The 21,669-nt window shown below is 40.7% G+C and overlaps 1 protein-coding gene across 1 annotated transcript in view; it reads left to right on the forward strand.

Annotated features, from left to right (window-relative positions):
* rapgef2 (Rap guanine nucleotide exchange factor (GEF) 2) overlaps positions 1 to 21,669 on the forward strand; it is a 163,960-nt gene that overhangs the window by 132,219 nt on the left and 10,072 nt on the right. Inside the window, 17 exon segments of the mRNA XM_036568773.1 lie at positions 105 to 263; positions 1,677 to 1,829; positions 3,475 to 3,639; positions 3,732 to 3,839; positions 3,955 to 4,158; positions 5,884 to 5,992; positions 6,225 to 6,501; positions 6,972 to 7,129; positions 8,312 to 8,552; positions 10,068 to 10,454; positions 10,605 to 10,816; positions 12,083 to 12,206; positions 12,680 to 12,703; positions 14,822 to 15,045; positions 15,307 to 15,477; positions 17,054 to 17,203; positions 21,076 to 21,274. Coding sequence (XP_036424666.1) covers positions 105 to 263; positions 1,677 to 1,829; positions 3,475 to 3,639; positions 3,732 to 3,839; positions 3,955 to 4,158; positions 5,884 to 5,992; positions 6,225 to 6,501; positions 6,972 to 7,129; positions 8,312 to 8,552; positions 10,068 to 10,454; positions 10,605 to 10,816; positions 12,083 to 12,206; positions 12,680 to 12,703; positions 14,822 to 15,045; positions 15,307 to 15,477; positions 17,054 to 17,203; positions 21,076 to 21,274 — 3,065 coding nt within the window.

Here is a 21,669-nt window from a genome sequence, read left to right on the forward strand (position 1 = left end):
TTCTGTTAATGATGGCAAATATCAGCCTTTAAAATGAGTTTTTCTTTGGTCCGTGCAGCTGTATCTCTAAAATTTGAGTGTGTTTTGCCCTGTGTGTCCTGCAGCTGGACTCATGGTCAGTCATTCTGAACGGCTCGGTGGAGGTGACGTACCCCGAGGGCCGTACGGAGATCCTCTGCATGGGCAACAGCTTCGGCGTCTCTCCCACCATGGAGAAAGAGTACATGAAGGGAGTTATGAAGACCAAGGTTGACGACTGTCAGGTGAGTCCATAGACGACTTGTTTCAGGACTCAGGACCCCTCAGAAACCAGTGCTACTTTTCTTATTCAGTGTAAAATCTCTATATCTCACCGTGTGGAGTCATCTGCACATATACATATACATATGCATTTCCTAAAAAATGGAGTAAGTGCAAGGCAAGGAAATTGTCTTAGGAAAATGGAACAAACAAGAAGAATGAACAAACAAAAGAAGGAAAGACTCTGAGGGTTAATGTATAACAGCAGAATGTGTGTTACTTAAGTTAGAAAAGTATTCCTGTGGTGCTTGTGCCGTTTAGTGCACATATGACTTAACAACATTTGTTAACACCTACTCCAAAAATAATCTTTCCCACCAATGAGTCATGGAAGTAAAGTGAAATAAAATAGAAAAAACAGAGGAAAGCAAGAAATACAGAAAGAAAGAAGAGAAAGAAGGAAAGAAAAAGACAGAACAAAAGAAAGGAAAAAGATAATAAAGAAAGAAAACTAATAAGAACAGAAAGAAGAAAGAAAATGAAGGAAAAGGACGTAATAAATTTTAGGGGGAAAAAAATAAAAATAATTAGCCTATAGCAAGAGGTTTAGTAATCCTTGTATTTGTTCCAAAAATAATCAGCTACAAACTACTAATTACAAAATACAAAACATAAGGGATTGGCAAATTCTGGAGTCAAAATCTTCTTTTTCTAATAAATAGATTAGTATCATTTCAAAAATTTGAAGAGTTTATGAATTCATTTAAAAGTCTGAAAGTTATTGGTACATTGGAAGAGGGAAATGAAGAATAATTTGGATAGCTCATCTTCCAACCACTGTACTACACAAATAAATATGCATAAAAAGTAACTGAAGATTATGATAAATTACATTGCTGGATGATGTACTGTGCAATTTAAAACAGCTGCGGCTAAGAAATTCTATCTAATATGGATGGATTGAGTATTTCTAGTTTCAGTGCAAAGCAAAAATGGCTGAAATCCTTTTGTAGTTTCAGCCCATTTTGGGGTTCCTGGGGAGGCAGCTCAAGAGATTCTCTATTGTCTTTTGCCCAATCCTGTTTAGCTGTTATAACGGATTCATTTATGGTGCTTACGGCTGAAATAATGTAGCCCTGCCCACATGAGTATGAGTATAATGGGAGTGATTAGCTGAAATTTGGCAATAACGAAAACTTTGGCTGCGTTTCAGTACACCACTCTAGTTAGCGCATTTCAGTGAGCGCATTAAGGGTCTAATGCAGTGATTTAAATTAGCTTCAGATCCTGGCCAGACTGTAAATAAATCAGGTTTAAGGACAGAGGCTGCAGTTGGCTCCGTAAAGACTTCACCTCACTGATTATTTGTGTTGTAATGCTAATTTTTTCTTTATCTCTCCTTCTCTTTTTCTTTCACTCCCTTCTTTCTCTCTCAGTTTGTATGTATAGCACAGCAGGACTACTGCTGCATCCTCAACCAGGTGGAGAAGAACATGCAGAAAGTGGAGGAGGAGGGTGAAATTGTCATGGTGAAGGAACATCGTGAGCTGGACCGCACCGGCACCAGAAAAGGACACATTGTCATCAAGGTGAGAAAAGGAAAAGTAAAAAAAAAACGCTTGTTGAGACCATACAAGCTTGTGCTTTCTGGCACTTTTCCTTGGGAAATTCCACGTTCTTTGACCAGCCTGTAAAACAGATGCTACTCGGCAGGCCGACAGTAACTCAGTTTGATTCTTGTTCTTGAGAGACACACTTTACTCCAAGTAAATTACACTGGAGGTGTTATTCGCCGTAATGAGGAGGATTTGTTACTGAACCTCCAGAAGTCCCCTGATTGCTCGCTTAAGCCCAGGGATTCGCTGCTTACACCTGCGATTGACATGGCATTTGAACTGAATTACATGGATGTGTATTGAACGTGTCCTCTAATTGATTCTTGAACATGAAAATCTGCTGAATGGCGCACAGCGGAAGCTTCTTTCAGACTGAATGGGAAGTAGCTCTAATGAGCACAGATACCTCTGTGATTGGAGAAGCGAGGAAAAGTCGCCCAGTAACAGTGAAATTGTTCTCGAACTGCAAGATAATCCCACTACTTACTTTTGAGGGTGAACCCAGGCTTTTTGACATATGTGCTTTAATAGGGCATGAGGTAATGATGTTTGCACACAGTGAAGTGCCCTACATAGTGTAGCTTTAACTTGAAGTAGTAATTTGGTGAAAAATCAGTTTTTCACAGTTTAGTCCTTATGCAGTCAAGACATGTTTGGTCTTCTTTTACACCAGAAATTATGTTGAGTTTTTGCATGATCTCAAATGAACTTGTGGTTCTGTGTAAGGTACAGTTGTCTCTAAAAAAAAAAAAAAGTAGAGACAGACGGACGCTAGAGTGGCGCATCCTTTTCAGCATTGGCTGTGCTGTTAGGAGATTACGGATTCAATCCCTGGCGATGCCCTAGCCCCAGTGGCAAGACAGCAAAAACCCCTATGGACAGTTCTTTCTGTGGACGATTTTCAATTCACAACACATTGTGTGCCCGAGTACTGAGCAAAAGTTAAGAAAGCATGTTACAGCAGCTTTGCCAACTCGCGCCACACTAAGCAATGAAATTAAAACCAGAAGTTGATGTGCTTGGATAGGACATTACGGCCTGTTTAGAAAAGACAATTGTATAAAAATTGTGATTAATACTTTACTACTTTGCAATTCCAGTCAAACAAAGTGGACCTTGTGACTGCTCATGTCAACTTTTTTGCCTATTTTTTCGTAACCTACATGTTTTTACCTGTGTAGGGGCTGTGTTTGTGTTGTTTGTGTGTGACTTTGAGAACTCTGATTGTGAGAGTGCTCAAACCACAAGACAAGTAACACAAAATTTCTGCCATCCCAGAAGTTTATCAGATTTTCCTGCTGCTCAGTCAGAGCTTATTTGGACAGTTAGTCAGGCATTGCTATCATCCCTCATACAGCACATCAGACGATGGCTGATGAAGCTGAAAAAACGAGCTAGAATCTCACATTGTATGTCTGGCTTTAGACACACAGTTTGCACAGCACTAAATAGTGAGGTGTAAGATCCCTTACCTTTGCAGTACATAAGCCTAGTAGCTCCAGTCCAAAATAAAGAAGTAGACTTGGGACACCAAACCTTATGGCTGATTGACTACAATTAGGGTAAATAAACTATTCCTTAATATGGGTCTCATTTCACACACTTCTTTGCACTGCAGGGCACGACAGAGCGTCTGACCATGCACCTAGTAGAGGAGCACTCGGTGGTGGACCCCACCTACATCGAGGACTTCCTACTGACCTACCGCACCTTCCTGTCCAGCCCCATGGTGGTGGGCAAGAAACTGCTGGAGTGGTTCCATGACCCCAGCCTCAGGGACAAGGTAAAAAATGCACACATACGCATGCTTCCTCACTCCACACGCATATATATTTTTGTCAGTGCATAACTGTGTGTAAATGCTCATGTTCCCAGGTTACACGGGTAGTCTTGCTGTGGGTGAACAATCACTTCAATGACTTTGAAGGTGACCCCGAAATGACACATTTTCTCGAAGAGTTTGAGAACAATCTGGAGAGAGAGGTCAGTTTGCCTCAAACATGCGCTGTTTTTTTCACTAAATTCTGCCAGTGCAGCTTCCTTTGCTTTTGTGCTGTTGCTTTAAAGCTTATCCTGACTCTTTCCTGTGATAAAACAGAAAATGTGTGGGCACTTAAGACTGTTAAACATAGCGTGCGCTGCCAAAGCCAAGCTGCGAGTGGTGACCCTGACCAAGCCGTCACGAGAAGCCCCACTGGCCTTCACTCTGTTGGGTGGCTCCGAGAAGGGCTTCCGCATCTTCATTGACCACGTGGAGCCAGGCAGCAAAGCTGCGGAAGCGGGCCTCAAACGCGGAGATCAGGTACTACACCATGAAGCTCTTAATGATGACATCACCTCTTTTCAGAGCTTTCCACATGGCAGTTGAAGCTAAAAGAACAGAGATGCCTCTGAAAAAAATCACGTTGAAGCATTTTAAATTAGAAAAATGCATGCTCAGTACAAAATTTGTGATGTAAGCTTGGCATGCCATAAAACGGGTCTCAAACTCAAATTACCTGTGAACCACCGGCCATGTGGTCTTTTTCAATGGGAGTTTTTTGGGAAAAAAATGTGCCATGTTTTTATATGTGCACTCATTTAAGTGCCTGTTCATTAGCATTTCTTCTGTCACTACAAACCACAACTACTGCTACTAATAGTAATGATAGCAATGGCATATAGTAATAATATAGTAATGACAAAAGTAATATAATAGCAGCAATTATTATTAGTAAAAAATATTAGTAGCAGTAGTAGCAGCATTATAAATACATAAATACAGAGTGTTTAATAAATATTTTAGTGCTCATTTGGGAATATCAAAGAGCATTCAAAGCTAGAAAATATACTGTTTGGGTCAGCTGTATTAGGGTGTAAAAGCATACAAAATGTGCAGTAAAAATGGATCAGACGTTTTAAATTCATGCAGCAGTTATTACTTGCCATTAACTGTAATGTGATAGTCGTTTCATTTTGGCTAATATGCTCACAATGTTTTAAAACCACCAAAAAAGTAAAGTTTGACCCTCTACGACTGCCCACCTGTCCGGCCGGACACTGATGGATGATTGTCTGTCGAGCTCTCCTGCTACCTGCTTCAGACCAGTTGGCCACGCCCCAGTCACCGCCACTCGCCCAGCTACCGCCACCTGCCTTGGACTGGCTGCCCACTCTACACTGAAGTGGACTCCTAACTATTACTACTACTACTACTATTAATATTAGTAGTATAATAATTTTGTAGGTAGTTTGACCAGAGGAGGATGGGTCCCTCCTTGTGAGCCTTGGTTCCTCCCAAGGGTTCTTCCCCAGCTCTGAGGGAGTTTTTCCTTGCCACTGTCGCCCCTGGCTTGCTCACCTGGAGGATTTACATTTCATCTTAAAACTTTGTCCTTAATGGATTTCTGTGAAGCTGCTTTGTGACAACATCAGTTGTAAAAAGCACTATTAAATAAATTTAATAATAACATTAAAAATAAATAAATAAAATAAATAAAATTGACTTGACTACGTCACTCTGATTTACCTTATTAACTTTGTCAGCTGCTTTACAAAAGAGTGCGACTGCAATGTGAAGTACATTGCCTTGCTTATCTGTTCATGAAGAGTGATGTTACACCTTAGCTTGAGTTGCAGAACTGCCTTAGAGCCAGGGCTGAACTGGGAATTAAATTCAGCCCTGGATTTTTGTCTAGACCAGCCCACCTCAGCCACAGTGAACCCCACCACAGCCCCAAAAACCACTAGTCCATCCCTGCTCAGAGCCATCTGAGTGAAGAAATGTCTCTGTCTTTTTCTGGAGTGATTGTGGTGTTTTTGAGTTTGTTGTAACTCGTACAACAAGCTATACAGAGCCTCACTCGTCCTGTGGCCCACAGTATATATTTGCAAGTTAAGTAGCATGAGTGCACTGATCTCTGGGTAGTTTGCTCATTCTGAGCATTTCCTCTTGCTTTTAACCATGATCACTTGGGAAGCTACATGTGGCATAATCTTCTTGACTTGTGTTATTTAATATTGGTGTGTTTCTCTCTGTACTTCTCAGATCCTGGAGGTGAATGGGCAGAACTTTGAGAATGTGCAGCTGTCCAAAGCCAATGAGATCCTGAGGAACAATACACACCTGTCCATTACTGTGAAAACTAATCTGTTAGGTAAGTTACATTTACACAATACCAGAAAAGGAACAAACACAGACATTTATTTAAATTTAAAAAATTAAAAATGATTCAAATTCAAAACCTGGAAGCCCATAGATAAACATAGAAGCCCATATTCCTGACGCATCTCAGACTGAGAACTGACCCAATATCAGAAGTCTAACTCTGAGAATCGTGATGAATATGTCAGTCTTTTAGTTTGATCTACGGCCACCTCTTCTCTTAGTGTTTAAGGAGCTTCTTGCTCGGCCTGAGCATGACCAAGAGCACGACCACGAGGAGGAGCTTGATAGGAAGAACGGGGCACCACACATTCCTAAGATTGGAGACATCAAGAAGGCCAGTCGTTACTCCATCCCGGACCTGGCTGTGGACGTAGAGCAGGTGATGGGTCTGGAGAAAGCCAGCAAGAAGGCCAAGGCCAACACTGTAGGTGGTAGGAACAAGCTGAAGAAGATCTTTGACAAGACCCTCACCAGTATTTTACCGCCCAAGCCATACAAGTAAGTGGGCGTTGGTACTGAAAATCTAACATGTTTCTGATTATGAAACGGTTGTATGCAAACATGTTTTGTTGATTTTCTAAATAAAAAATAGTACACATTCTCTGCAGAGAACACACTTCACATTGTAATGCACAATTACTGTTTTTTCTGCTGTATTTAGCATATTTGAAATACATTTTTGGCCTCCGTAAACTTTATGGCACATGTTGTATTTTATTTTAATTTTTTCCAATATTTTAAACTCCAAAGTTCTAAATGCACATTATAACTTTTAAGTATGTTCACTGTAGAGGATGTTCACTGTAGAGAAAGTTTTCAACCTGATTTCAAATGTGAATGAATGAATAAATAAATAAAGTAAAAATTGCATATTATTTTATTTGTCTCAACCATATAGCTCCATTCATCACATTGCACATGTAGTCATGGCATTAATTGGGTTGTCTAACTGTTGTGGTGTGTCACAGTGATGTTGGTGTAGGCCAGTCTCAAGATGACAGCATCGTGGGCCTGAAGCAGTCAAAGCAGATTCCTCCTGCTTTGCCGGTCAGCGGAAATCTGTCGTCCAGCAACCCTGACCTGCTGCAGTCTCACCATCGCATACTGGACTTTAATAACCAGCCTGGTAAGTTCATATAGCCTTTTTTTTGCTGTTGCCTTTAAATCCTGAATGGGGTCCTTTGTTGAGAAGTTCAACCTTTGGGGGTGGACATTGCAAAATACATCAGTTTGCAGGAGTGATTCAGAAGAAATGCATTTAACAGTTTCGGGAGCCTTTATTGTTTTTACATGATGATAGTCTGTCATCTGTTGTGCTCACATTGTCTTAAATCTTTTTCAGAGTCAGTCCCCACAAGTGAGTATATAATCTCTAGTTCTCTAGTGACTCTCCATGACTTTTGCGAATCATGCCCTTCTACATCGATGGTCTTCTTATGGGAGAATGATTATATTTCTGTGGTCTTGATTTTGGTGTCGATGATCATTTCTCTTTCACAGATTTGGTGGGAAGCCAAAGAGCTTCGCAAAGTATGCCTAAAGAAAACAATGCTAATGTTATTAATAATGTATGACTGCTAACATGGGCCAATTAGCATTATGTATCATGCCAAATGGTCCCTGCTAGCTTGCATTAATTGTAAGCCTTTTTTTTTGTTTTTTTTTTAAAGTGGTGCGTTGCTTTAATCTTAACGCCAGACATGTTAATGTTGTGGCTGTTAGTTAAAGCCTCAGCCAGGCTATTGATTTGGGTGTTTGCACTTCCTTTTAGAGGTTCATTGATCTGATTAAATCAGCCATGACTCATACAGTGTCTCCTTTATTTGCTAAGTGATTCTCAACACTTAGACAGAGGCTTTATATAATTGCAGTGAATATTGAACGTTGCAGCATTCTGACTTAATTCTCCATCTTTATTAAAGTAAAATTGCCTGTAGTTGCTGTCATAAGAAAACGTCAGTTTTTAAACCATTGAACATGCCAGCTGCCTTTTACATTGTCTGAGCACCTTATGACAAATGGACCAATAGGAAGTTTAGTTATTTTCAATGTTTTTACGTACATAGGTAGGTTTTCCTATGACAGCAGCAAGATTCTTCCTCTTTCAGACTGAGAAAACTTGACCCACTTTCCTTTTTAATTGGCACTTCATTCTGTGCTGATGAAAGAGTTATAAGAATAATGATAATGGGATGTTTTAACCCTTTGTATTCTAATTCTGATAAGTGATGGGTGGTGGTGCAGCTCAGTGCTAGCAGCTGTGCAGCCTTACTTCAAGTATCTGAATAGCATCTGCCCTCCTCCTCAGACATGTCGGACCAGGTGCTGCGCGTGTTTAAGGCGGATCAGCAGAGTCGTTACATCATGATTGGGAAGGACACCACGGCCAAGGAAGTTGTGGCTCAGGCCATCCGGGAGTTTGCCCTGACCGCTGCCCCTGAAGCTTATTCACTGTGCGAGGTGTCCGTCACACCGGAAGGTGTGATCAAACAGCGCCGGCTACCAGAGCAGCTCTCCAAACTGGCCGACAGGATCCAGCTCAGTGGCAGGTAGTGGTTTTGAATAAACGTGCATTAAACCCAAGTTACAGACAGAATGTGGAACACTTTAAGTGGTATTTTTACCTGCTCTACTTTGTAGGTCTGTTTTATTGCTTAGTCAGGCTGGTTGTTCCTTTGGTGGGACAGTATTGCATGTTGTATTTAGAGTGTTACTGCTTCTTAACTCTTTAAAAAGAGAAAGATTGAGTTCTTTCGCTCTAAAATGAGATATGTTGGGTTATCTATTAATCCCCAGTTTGTTTATGTGGATTATGTCCTTCCATCATTAAACTAAAGGCTGAATAATACTTCTGCATCTGCAAGTCTGCTGGTGTCATGCACAGATGATAACATAGGTATCTGGTAGGCAGGTATGTCTGCTGACATACTTGCATGTGAGACTTTAGTTTTTATTAGAAGTATGTTATTGGTAACTTAAGGACTCTGTTAACTGTTTGAGTTTTCAGTAATGCTGAAATCACTATTCGGGTATTAGTTACATATCATTACATATCATATAAGAAAATACACAGACCAACAATCCTCTAATATGCGGCAGTTTTTCTCATATTTGCAAGTGAGTATGTTGTATTAACTTTCCTACTGCAAAACACGAGTGCATGAACATGAGCACATAGCCGAGGACGGGTTCTTAAGGACGTGATTAAGAAGGCAGACGTAGCTTGGCTTTATTACTCAGTAGGCTAACTACTTTAGCTGATGTTAGCTAGGTCCAGAAATAGTAAACGTTTATTTATCTGACAAATGACATTTTGACATGTCCACTGAGGAGAAAATACCCCATGTAGGAGACGACATGTCAAGTGTGACTCTGATTAGCCCTGTTAGCTCATTTGTAGAGGCAGCTTCCATTACTCATCCAACACAGAAACAAACCTACCCGTGTCTCTCGGCTGATTTTGAATAATAATATAATAATAATAACGTTCCTCTGCGTGCATGCCGTATTTTTGTGCAAAATGTGCTGTCTCCTGAAAGGTAAACCTGCCTCCTTGCTTTCGGCCATAAGTGTTCTTTTTTGTTTGTTTTTCCTTCTCTGCAGTTAACCGGATATTTGTTCATGAACACTTGTGGATACTGAAGTATCAGAGTTAGTCAGAATGCATATCCCTATTTTTTCCATTATAATTGAGGATAATTTTACAACATCAATTCAGTCTCAAGAATTGTGCTGTTTGGGTTTTCCATCTCCAATTCTACAGATCCACACAGTGTATTGTTGTGATTTCAGAGGTGTGCATGTGCTTCTGTGAGAACTGCTTACCCACAAACCCCTTTTCTGGGTGTAGATGTAGATATATTTATGTGCATTTTCGCGGAAGTGTGAATGCATAATGCCTTAATGTGGACATTTGCAGAAAAAAAATTTAGTCCTGCTACCAAATGTGAACAGTTTTCTTATTTTGTATATAGGGTGGTTCATTTGTTATTGAGGTGGGAATAAGAGTGACTTTAAGCCCTTTGCCCCTCTCCCTTCAAGCCTGTGTCCACTCTGGTTCACAGGTACTACCTGAAGAGTAACATGGAGACTGAGACACTGTGTTCAGATGAGGATGCTCAGGAGCTGCTGAGGGAGAGTCAGATCAGTCTGCTGCAGCTCAGCACGGTGGAGGTGGCCACGCAGCTGTCCATGCGTGCCTTCGAGCTCTTCTGCGCCATTGAGCCCACAGAGTACATCGACGACCTGTTCAAGCTGCGGTCGCGATCCGCTGGACCCTCCAGCCTCAAGCTCTTCGAGGAGGCCATCAACCGAGAGACCTTCTGGGTGGCCACTGAAGTAGTCAGGGAGCCCAACCAGCTCAAGCGCATGAAGATCATCAAACACTTCATCAAAATCGCCCTGCACTGCCGCGAATGCAAAAACTTTAATTCCATGTTCGCCATCATCAGGTGAGGGGGAAAGCTGGGAAGTGTGGCAAAAAGTTTGCAGTGTTTCGTCAATGATCCTTTGTACAATGTGTTCTCTACTTAGTGCAGTAAACCTCAGTGTTGAAGTTCAAGACTTATTATTAAATTGTCATTTGCTCTGTGTTTTTGCAGTGGTCTAAATTTGGCACCAGTATCCAGGCTGCGAGGTACATGGGAGAAACTGCCTAGTAAGTACGAGAAGCTCTTCAGTGACCTGCAGGACCTGTTCGACCCTTCCCGGAACATGGCCAAGTACCGGAACGTTCTCAACAGCCAGAACCTACAGCCGCCAATCATTCCTCTGTTCCCCGTCATCAAGAAAGACTTGACCTTCCTCCACGAGGGTATGAGAGGCACCTCGTTCATTTATACTGGCTTGAACCATTTTACACAGTCAGCTCATTACTGTGGATTATTTACAGTATTTTTTTTCAAAGAAGCTATTCCAGTGTACACTTTTTTCTGCTTTTATTTTTTTTTGCAGCTTTTCCTTTTGTAAAAGAAATAAATTGACAATAGATTTGCTCTAGTTTTGCCCTGAAGCTACAAGGTTTAGTGCAACTATAGAAGGTGTAGTTTATACTTCACCCATTAACACTGTGCACACTGCGTGCCTAAATAATCACAGGAATGTCCTTGAGTTTTTTTGCCCCATAATCCATTGGATTTCAGTTTTGTTTTTTGTTTTTTTCATTGATAAACACAATTTAAGTAAGATAGGCTAGGCTGTTGATTAATGCTATATGTATAATGTGACAATCTGAGCCGATTTTTTTTTTTGAAAGTGTCAGTTTTATGGTATGTTTAATATTGGCTTACAGTCCATTTTGACTGACCACCCTTATTATGTGGATTATTCAGATACCAGTCACTTTACAATTTAGCAGTAAAATTAGTTATAAACAGTCTGAACTGACATCTGTTAGAGTTGTACTTGTTTTTTTGCTCGATTGTCTCAGTTTTGAATGTGCTTTTCCTTTTAACCAGAAGTGGCATGGCAGCCATTAAAAAAGAACATTTTCCCAAGATTCCTTTAGTTTTCAACTAGTCGTGACTCGCAAGAGTGGCACCAGTGTATTTTTTTACATGCTTCTGGTGGCATGCTGTTTGCTCTAAGAGGCAGAAACTGGGTGCACATTTATTGTGCCCACATTTTGACACAAATTGGCTGGTTTAAACATTTTCAGAACATTTTCTTGTTGAAAAATAGTTTTACATCATAAATATTCAGGCCAATTTGTGAACTTCTTACAATGCTTCTCACTTCAACAGTTTGGGGATAAAACCAGTTTGTGGTGCCTCTATGAAAGAGGCATGAATAGAGTTGTTAAGTATTTGTAATTTGAAGTGTATATGTTGCTGTCAGTATGTGACATAGTGATGCCTACAAAAATTGACCAAAATATATCAAGTAGCTAAAACAGTAGTATTTTCTAATTTTAGGTTCACACCAGGAAATGCTGCATTCATATTAAAACACAAATGTGCTAGCAGTGGCCTAGTATTTTTATTTTTTATTTTTTACTGATTGTAAACAGTACATGTAAAGCATTTGAAAAAGAGATTTCTCTCTGTTTTACAAAATGTGTCTTCTTCTCCTCTTTCTGTAGGCAATGACTCAAAGGTGGATGGCCTGGTGAATTTTGAGAAGCTGCGTATGATTGCTAAAGAGATCAGACATGTGGGCAGGATGGCTGCAGTAAACATGGACCCAGCACTGATGTTCCGCACCAGGTGAGTGTCCAAACAGACCCTCGTCTCTGGAGACTCCTGTTGTGTCCAATTCTGTCTGCCCTGTAGGCTGAAGGCACATCACTGAAGAGCTTTTAGTGCACTCTACAGCTGCATCACGCAGTCTCCCCCACACATACACACAGGCTTTCACTGGAGGTCTCTGATTGGCTGCTGATGTGCATTTAATGCATTTCCATGCAGATTAGTGTACAGTTGTGTGTACTTTGTTGTTTGATGCTGGAAAAATTGTTCTTGTCTGTCTGTCTGTGGGCCTCTGGTGCTGCTCACCTTGGTACTCTTTGTATTTTTCTCGTCATCTAAGCATGTCTCCCTCTCTCTTTCTCTTCGCTTTCCCCTCTCTCCCACTCCTACCTGATTATCTCTCCCTCTTTCTCTTTCTTGATCTCTCTTTCTCCCCCTCCTTTTTTGCTCTGCCCCCCCCACACATCACTGTTCATGGCTCTCCCTTACAGGAAGAAGAAGTGGAGGAGTTTGGGGTAAGTGTGGTGACCTCTTGGTGACCTCAGACCTCTGGCCCCCATTGCCTCCTTGCTCACACGCACTCCTCCCTTCTCATCTTTTATAATTTCGGCTGCCTCCTCACCATTTCCTGTTTTTGTTTTTTTCCTTTCTTTTTTATTTGAATGCGCCTCCTGCTCTGACAAACCGGCTGTCTGACAGTGCGACTGTTATCACTTTTGCTACTCCGGGTCATTTAAATAAACTTACACCAAAAAAGAAAACATCCACCCACTAACACCATTTTTGTCATACAGTTTGAGTTTGAGTTCTGCCCTAGAATACATACCCTTCTGCATGATACTGTTTATTATTTATTAACGCACTTGCATTGTAATGTGATCTGTCGTGATCCATCTTAGCAAAAGTGATTTGTTTTAACTGCGTATAACCTCCAGCTACTGTACTTACCAGAGCATGTCTTTACCAGGTTTTATTTTCAGTGCTGTGTGAGTTTTTTGAGTTTAAGTTCACAGTTTTGTGTGCAAGTTAGATGTTCACCTTTGCATTGAAGGTAAAGTTTACAATTGCTTTTGTAACATCATGTATCATTAGGTTTTGGGCCTGGATGATAGGGCAATATAATCAATACTTGAAAGGCAGTAATCACCATGTTGTGAATAGAGAATACTAATTTTAAAAAGCTTGCTAAATAATATTAAATAACGTGCACATGTAGTATTTTATCCATTTTACTGTTTATTATGGGGCATTAATAAACTGTTTCCCAGAGTGTGACATACCATCTGAGAAGAATTCTAAGCGTTTTCCATACAGGTTGAAGGGAAGTTACACCGGTTATTAAAAATTTGTGTATGATGTAAACAAAGTCATTCAGAGTGGTTTCATGTGAAACAGTTTGAGAGAAACTTGCAAAGTCAGAATTGTTTACAGTGATGGTGATAGGAAATCTGAGCTCCCTCACAGAAAGTTATTGTATAAAATGATTATGAGTACTGCCTGATACTTTAGACATTGTGTTATGATAGTTTTGAAAGAAGATATTGGTCTAAAATATACTTTTTAAAATCCATATAGTCCCCAAAAAAGCTTTTTTTTTAGATGTGCTGCTATTTTTTCCATTTTTAATATTACATATAAAATATCAGCACACCTGTGTAGGTTCACTGGTTCTTTTGGAAAAATATTTATACTGAAAACATTGTGACCCTTGGTTGGGTCTGGTTTTACATCAAAGTTGTAAACTTTCATAAATGTAATACTTGGTTTCCCACAAGCATCTGTAGCTAAATTCCAGAGTGTGTCCACTGTAATGACAGAAAGATGTAAGATGTAATATTTTTTTATATGTAAAGCCTGTATCCGTGACTTTGGAGCTCACTCATGTGTAGCAGTCAGAAGTTTCTCCAGCGGGATGTGCTATTAGCCCACAAGGCACTTTTGTGGGTGTCGTTTAAAGAAAAAAATGAGCCATGAACCCACACAAGCAGCATTGCCCACATTTGCAGTCACAGCTTTCAAAAGGCAAAATAGTCTATTACCAAAAGACGTTTTTGTTACATGATATTTTATTATTTTAAAGGTGAAATTAAATATTTTCATTAATCGGATAATGCTAAGAAAGTAGATAAATAGATAATGCTAAAGGAGGCATAGAACGTAAGTCTAAGCTGCAGCAGGGCTGCATATGTTTCTGGAGGGGGGGCATATAATTGATCATTTTGTTATCAAGAATATCTGATAAAATATCATTCCGGCCTATTAGAAATGGCATCATACCCTTATTCCCTATGCCAGTTTCTGCTCTTGCCAGGTGCCCTGTGTAAACTGATCCAACCAAAGCCTGCTTAGAAAAACCTCAGAAACTGTTACATTTGGAATATATACAGATCTGCCTGTGATTATATGATTTACGTTTGTTTCTCTAACCCTGCTCAAACCTGTAATCTGAGTTAAAGTGCCCTCCTCTTCACCTCCCCTTTCGTCTGATTGGCTGAGATGCTGAATGCATGGAATGTTCTAAACTGCAAGGAATGCGACTTGCTGCATGTTTGTGTCTGACAGTACTGTCTGATCTTGGCCTGGCAAACGCCCCCACAGCCGTACTCACACTGTGTGTGTATGTATGTGCGTAGGTCTCTGAGCCAGGGCAGTGCCAATGCGGCAGTGCTGGACGTGACCCAGACAGGTGGGCATAAGAAACGGGTGAGGCGGAGTTCCTTCCTCAATGCCAAGAAGCTGTACGAGGACGCACAGATGGCCCGCAAGGTGAAGCAGTATCTGTCCAACCTCACACTGGAGACGAATGAGGAGAGCCTGCAGACGCTTTCTATACAGTGTGAACCCTCTGTAAACACATGTGAGTGTCTTTCTGTCTCTGTCTCGCACACGACCATACACATTTATGGACATGTAGATCTACCACCACATTATAGCCAGCACACCTGACTATAATGTTCACATGCCCCTGAAAGCCTTTATTACATGGATCAGGGTTGGGGCTGAACTCTGCAGGGTGGATCTTCAGGACTATGATTGGGCTCTGCTGCTATATATTATTCGGTGTCATTTGTCCAGCCCAGTCTAACTGTGGCACTGTGTGTTCTGTTGTCTGTTGCAGTACCTAAGGGCTCAGGGGACAGAAAAAGGCCAGACACGTCTCCAGTCGTGGCACGAGCAGCCGCCCACCAACGGCAGCAGCTCCAGAAACCCAACCAGGCCCTGCAGGTGCCTGCTGTTGCCCTCTACCCCTCTCGAAAGAAAGTGCCCGTCAAAGATCTGCCGCCCTTCGGTAAGATAGCATCAGTGCAGTTTGGCACCCCTACTACACACTACACACAGTATAGGCCTATACTTGTTTTTTCTTAGTTAGCTGATTTCTCTTTTGTTAGACATGTTGTAGCTGGCTTTCATACTTCCTCTTTTGGTGTTTGAAAAAAAAACAAACAGTTTGGCAAAAAATCAAATTTACATTTTACCCAAATGTCGTCAATTGATGTTTTGTGTCTGAATTTTGCTTCTTTGGTTAATAACTAGAAATACGGAGCTAACAAACACAAAGTCAGTAGTCACCCAAATATCTTCCATAAATACATCCCCAAAATTTCTCTTGACCTGGAGTTCTCATAGACTTATCAATGTGATTGAGAACACTGTTTGATTGTGAACTGCAAAAATGAACGAAATGTCATGTGGAGGACTAATGCAGGCAGACATTAGACACCCGGTTTTGTGGCGAATCTGACTTCCTTTAATGTGCATGCACGTCTTGTAGACATATAGAACCAACATTACGTGTACATGATTTCTGTTGTTTCTGTTTATAAACATACATATTTAGTGTAAAATTCAAGACAAAAACAACTGAAATTGAAAACATATTCTGTAGTGTCAGTATGTCCAAGTGACATTAGACTGCACTAGAGCTGCCACTACTACTAACAACTATTTTTATGTCGAATAATCTCTTGACTGTTTTACAGATTATTTAATAAATTTACTCCTGAAAAATCTAATTGACCATATCATTTAAGTCCTTTTAAGTTATTTTGGCAACAACAAGCTGAATCCTTACACAAAGAAATGTGCTTAGAATAAAGGTATAAATAAAATAATTAGACAAGGTCCCATTAAGCCCAACATGCACAAACATACACACTGGCACCAGCAAAACACTTACAGTGGAAATTCTAAGGTTGCAGACAGAGACTTTCATGGCTTTAATAATGAGTGCATTTGGCTGCTACAAGAACAGGAGATTTTAAAAAGCTCTCCCCTCTAATAGTAATTTAATAAACATGAATAGACAATTCTTACGGTGGTTTTGTCCTTTCCAGTGTCGCATCTGATTCAGTTCCCCCTCAAATGCACATTCCTCTTTACAAATCAGGTCCTCGGAGACAAGCATTCACTGAACATAAATCCATTGTGAAGCAACACTGCAACAATGGTAAGCAAACATGTTCAAGAAAGGTTAACGTTGCAGGCCCGTTAGAGTTATTCTCTATACCTTTTGGCTGTACAGCCTTTTTGGAACCTTTTGGCTTTCCTTAGTTCTGGTGTTGCCCAGGATGAAGACCAGGATGCAGTTTGAGCAGATTGAGAGAAGTCTTGTGGATGTATTTATGCAAAAGACTTAAGTGTTTGACTTTTAGTGTTTGTTAGCAATGTTAGCCTTGTTGCTTTATTGCTAAACAAAAGAAGCAAAATTTGGACTCTAAATGTGTCTTTGCTGATCGACTATATTCATTTATATTTGATTTTTCACCAAACTGTTCCTTTAAAGAGCTTCTGTGGTGTGTATAAAGACTAGTGAGAGCAAGAGATCAGTGTTTAGGCATGGTGTTCATGAGAGACTCTGTACACAGGCACGAGTTCTCCGCAGTCCCTGAAGAAGATTCTGTCTCTGTCTGAGGAAGCAGGCGATAGACACAGGAAACAGGCCGACGATGCTGTCTCCAACGCTTCATCTCAGCTTTCCTCTCCTCCTACATCTCCACACAGCTCTCCCAAAAAAGGTGAGACCAGGACAGACCACACATGTGCACATTAGTCGCGTCTATGCAGGGATTCTCATTACTTGCCTTTTTGCTCTCAAGTACAGTGATTCTCAAGGGACGTCCAGACACATTTTTCCTTCAACCCAACTTGTGGTACAAATGGACAGAGGAAAAATGTAGGCCGTCTCAGGGTCACTGAGGGACCGGTTTGAGAATCACTGCTCTAATAGACGTGCTGTTTATATAAACTGTGGCATTGTTGCCCCCTGGTGGCAGGCCAGTGAAATATGAGCATTCACTTGACAGCACATGACCAACTAGTGCTGTAGTGTCACATGCAGTTCATGCCTCTGGCACTGTGTCTCATACACATACATATATTTTCAGTTATAAGTAGCGCCCTCTGGTGTTTACACACATGCTTACTGTAAAATTCTGCCATCTTGTGGCAAAAAGACCAAATAGGCCCTCTCAGATTGCCAGAATATTCCATAGATGTTTCGTATTGTCGACCTTATGACGCTAGAACCCTTATATTCACGGATTTCAAACTGTATAAATGTGCTGATACCCATATACAGCATTTGTATCAGTAAAATCATAAAATGTATAATTAATTAGTTTTGCATTTTAAGACTTTAATGCATAATTTTTGCATCAAAGTCTTGATTTTTGGAATTGCAAGAGCCGTAACTTGAATTATAGCTTACAAATTTTAAGTAGAATTTTTTCCCTAGTAACACTTGAGCTTGTGAACTGCCCGTAGATGAGTTAGAATCAGACTCAACCACATGATGATGACAGTGCAACCACAGCTATGTGGCTATTTGACACCCTGAGTTCACTGTTAAAGCCTGAAGCCAGCAAAAGTGGATTTGCTTGCTTTTCTTCTTAGCTACAAAACGAACATAACTGTCCCTTATTTTTAGAAAACAATCACAAATAGTCTCAATATTTGTCTGAAAAGTCACAATTAGATATTTCCACAAAATCCCCTAGCAACAACCGCAATGTATTCTGTTTTGATTTTCTTTACTGTGATATATATTTCTCTGGTAGTCATACCAATTACTTACTCCAGAATTAGAAGTTTTATTTTTATTAGTTGGAAAGTTAAACAGCTAAACAGTCTCTCCCACAGATAAATATGCATGCAAACATAATCAAAGGCAGACAGAGATAGACAGTGCCAGGTTATGTTCTGTGAAGAGTTGACAGAATAAAAAGTCTGTTGTAGAATTATCTGCAAGGTGAGTTCGACAAGTAAATGTAAATCTGACAACAACAGATTTCCATTCTGCCGTGTGACGCTCTTGAGTGCTTGGCTTGTTTCTCATGGGTGCCATCCATCCATCCATCCATCATCTAAACTGCTTGTCCTTCTGGGTCACGGTGGGGTGCTGGAGCCTATCCCAGGTGTCATTGGGCGGAAGGCAGGATACACCCTGGACAGGTCGCCAGTCCATCGCAGGGCAGACAGACAGACATACACATTCACACACACACACACACCTAGGGGCAATTTAGCATGTCCAATCAGCCTGACTGCATGACTTTGGACTGTGGGAGGAAACAGGAGTACCCGGAGGAAACCCACGCAGACACGGGGAGAACATACAAACTCCACACAGAAAGGACCCTGGTCACCCGGCCGGGAATCAAACCCAGGCCATTCTTGCTGTGAGGCGACAGCGCTACCCACTGCGCCACCGTGCCGCCCTCATGGGTGCCAATGTCACATAAATCAATTTCACATTAATCCATATGCCTCTACCATACACAGTCTGAACACATCACTTACTGAAAGCAATAAAACAACACAAATCTGTATGCCACAGAATTATTGTTATTGACTGTCCAAAGTGCCTGGGCAACGCTGTATTATACTGCTGTCCCAGCCTTATACAGCTGTATACCTTCAAAACTATGAAACTGTGAGTTTGACACCTATGATATTCTGTTCCTCTTTAATGGAAGTCCATTTTAGCATCACTCACCCCTTTGCCTTGCATGCAGCCTTGGCGTCTTTGAGAAACCAAAGTGTGAGGAGCTTTACCTCTCACTGCAAAAACGCAGCTGCAGGTAACACAGCCTGGACAGACCTGAGGACAGTGCCATTCAGGGAGAGTCCCCCAGATATTAGGTCTTCATATAATATATCATCATATTTTTCTCTACCCTTCTATTAAATAAACATATGCTGTTGGTATTTACTAATGATATTTTTGAGAAATAATAGGCTTTTAAAATTGGATATGCTAATGGCAGTGTATGTATTTGTATGTGTTTTTTTGTGATGGGAGACCAAAAATGTCCTAACATTTGGGTGGACTCTCCCTGTGGCCTGAGCCATTACTGTGCTGTAGTTGTAGATGGCAGAGGTTCTGATAGGTCAGTAGAGCTGCAGCTGGCAGGCTGCCACTGTGAGTGTTTTGGCTTAGGATTGTCTGCCATTGAGAAATCTGTCTTCTTGGTTAGCGTGGTTCTTAACAGGGGTCATGTTGGCTCTTAAGGACATGCCTGCATTTTCCTGAATGGCAGAGTCTAAAGAAAATGCTGTGTTATTTTATTTAGCTGTAAAATAAGGTCAAATATGTTCAGAGAAGCCGAAATGTTATAGGTACAACAAATAGCTGTTGCAAACTAAGATCAGTCCTGCTGTTTTCTGTTATCGTGAACAGTAGAAGGTGCTTTGTTTTCCTGTTCAGGATACCTAGTTGGGCTGTACGATTAATTATATTTTGTATCAACAATGCATTGCGCATTTCAACAATATACATCTGTTAACAGAGCAAATCAAATAACGTTGCTTGGGAGAGAATGTACAGTTAGGAGCTGTGCCTAACGTTATAGTAGTGGCATTCCTGAGCGAATCAAACCTTCAGTCTGCTGGTGGCTACTGTCACTAGCCTTGCAAAGCACAAAAATGTTTGTTGTGTTTTATGGGGTCTGCACCTTATTAAAATGAAGTTTGATGTAGTATGTGAACCACAATGGTACAATTTGACATTTTAACATTCTCTTTCCAGTCCATATGGTCCATACATGGAAGCTAAGTGGCAAAAACGTGCAACTTACAAACAACGTTTTGAATTCATTGGTTTTGTAGGGTCAACTCCCTTACATGTATCTGACTTTTCAGCCTACAGCAGTTAGCTCCGCCCATTCACACTGAAGCTGTAAGGAGCGTTTCGGCCCATACTGTTTGATGAATGAGGCACAGTACAGACCAGCCAGTCAGTTTTACGTATTTCAGATTAAAAGGAACAATAACAGAAACAGCCTGTTTATTTCAAGGGATAAAGAGAAGTTGGAAAATTGTCATGTAAAAATTAACTACAACTGAAAGATAATTGTAAAAATAAGTATTTCATTTTTCTGCATATTGCATTTGCATTCTGCACAGTAGTGAATAGTGATTGCATAATGTGGAATACAAAATGGGATATAAAAAAATTACACAATTTTCTAACAACTGAAATGCATATGGAACATACACAGGTTGCCTAATGTTCTGTTGTTTAATGCTGAATAAAGAGCAGAAGGTGATGAAATTAAGTCTGAAATTGTGTATTTAAGAGAGACGCTGCTCATATCGCAGTCCAACAGCTATATAGCACACCCTGTTTTTGTCTGCATCGTGGAGCTCAAATACGTAGCCAAGATTTATTTATTTTATGTTATTTTATTTTGTTTTAGTATGAGCTAGCACTGACTGCATCAGTAGTTGTCGATGTCCCTGGCTTTCCTCGCTTATACTCCTAACATGCCACCCCTTCACTAATTATTGTAATGCTACAGAATGGCAGGAAGTAATAATAGTAGCACAACATACATTAATGCTTAAATATACACATGACAAAATGAAGAGTAACTGTCTGGTTCTACAGGTTTTGGGCGCACAAGTGATAACCTGTCCGACTCGGGCCACAGTGAGATATCATCCCGCTCCAGCCTGGTCAGCACCTCATCTCTGGACATGGGGCAGGACGAGCGGCGGCACCGTTATGGAGTAGGTGGAGAGGGTCACGGTGGGGGTCACCGGCTGGAGCGCAGGGCAACAGCTGATCCAGACCAGTACAGCTTGGGGTGAGTAACTTCTACGAACCACCTTTTAATCCCGCCCCCAGCTGTCAGCTTCATCTGTGTGACCAGGTTGTAGTTTTTGTCAGAATGGTTATTATAGTGCAGGTTTTTTTGTAGTCTGTGTTTATTCTTCTGAACTGTCTTGTACTTGTCTTGTACACTTTCTTGTGAGTGCCAGAAACAATTGTGGCAAAGCTGTAATTTGTGATTATACTGGGTTTGCTGCATTGAAGGATATCTTCAAACAATATCAGTGCAGACTAATAAAAGTATTATACAAAAGTAACATAAATAATGTGCCTAAGAATTACGGTAAGGTTACAGTAAGGCTTGAGTGCAGTTTACAATACTGCCATATGGAACGGACAACATTATCAAATAACTATATAAGAATCTCT

Source organism: Colossoma macropomum, unplaced genomic scaffold (assembly GCF_904425465.1).
Source record: "Colossoma macropomum unplaced genomic scaffold, Colossoma_macropomum, whole genome shotgun sequence".
NCBI classification, from domain to species: Eukaryota; Metazoa; Chordata; class Actinopteri; order Characiformes; family Serrasalmidae; genus Colossoma; species Colossoma macropomum.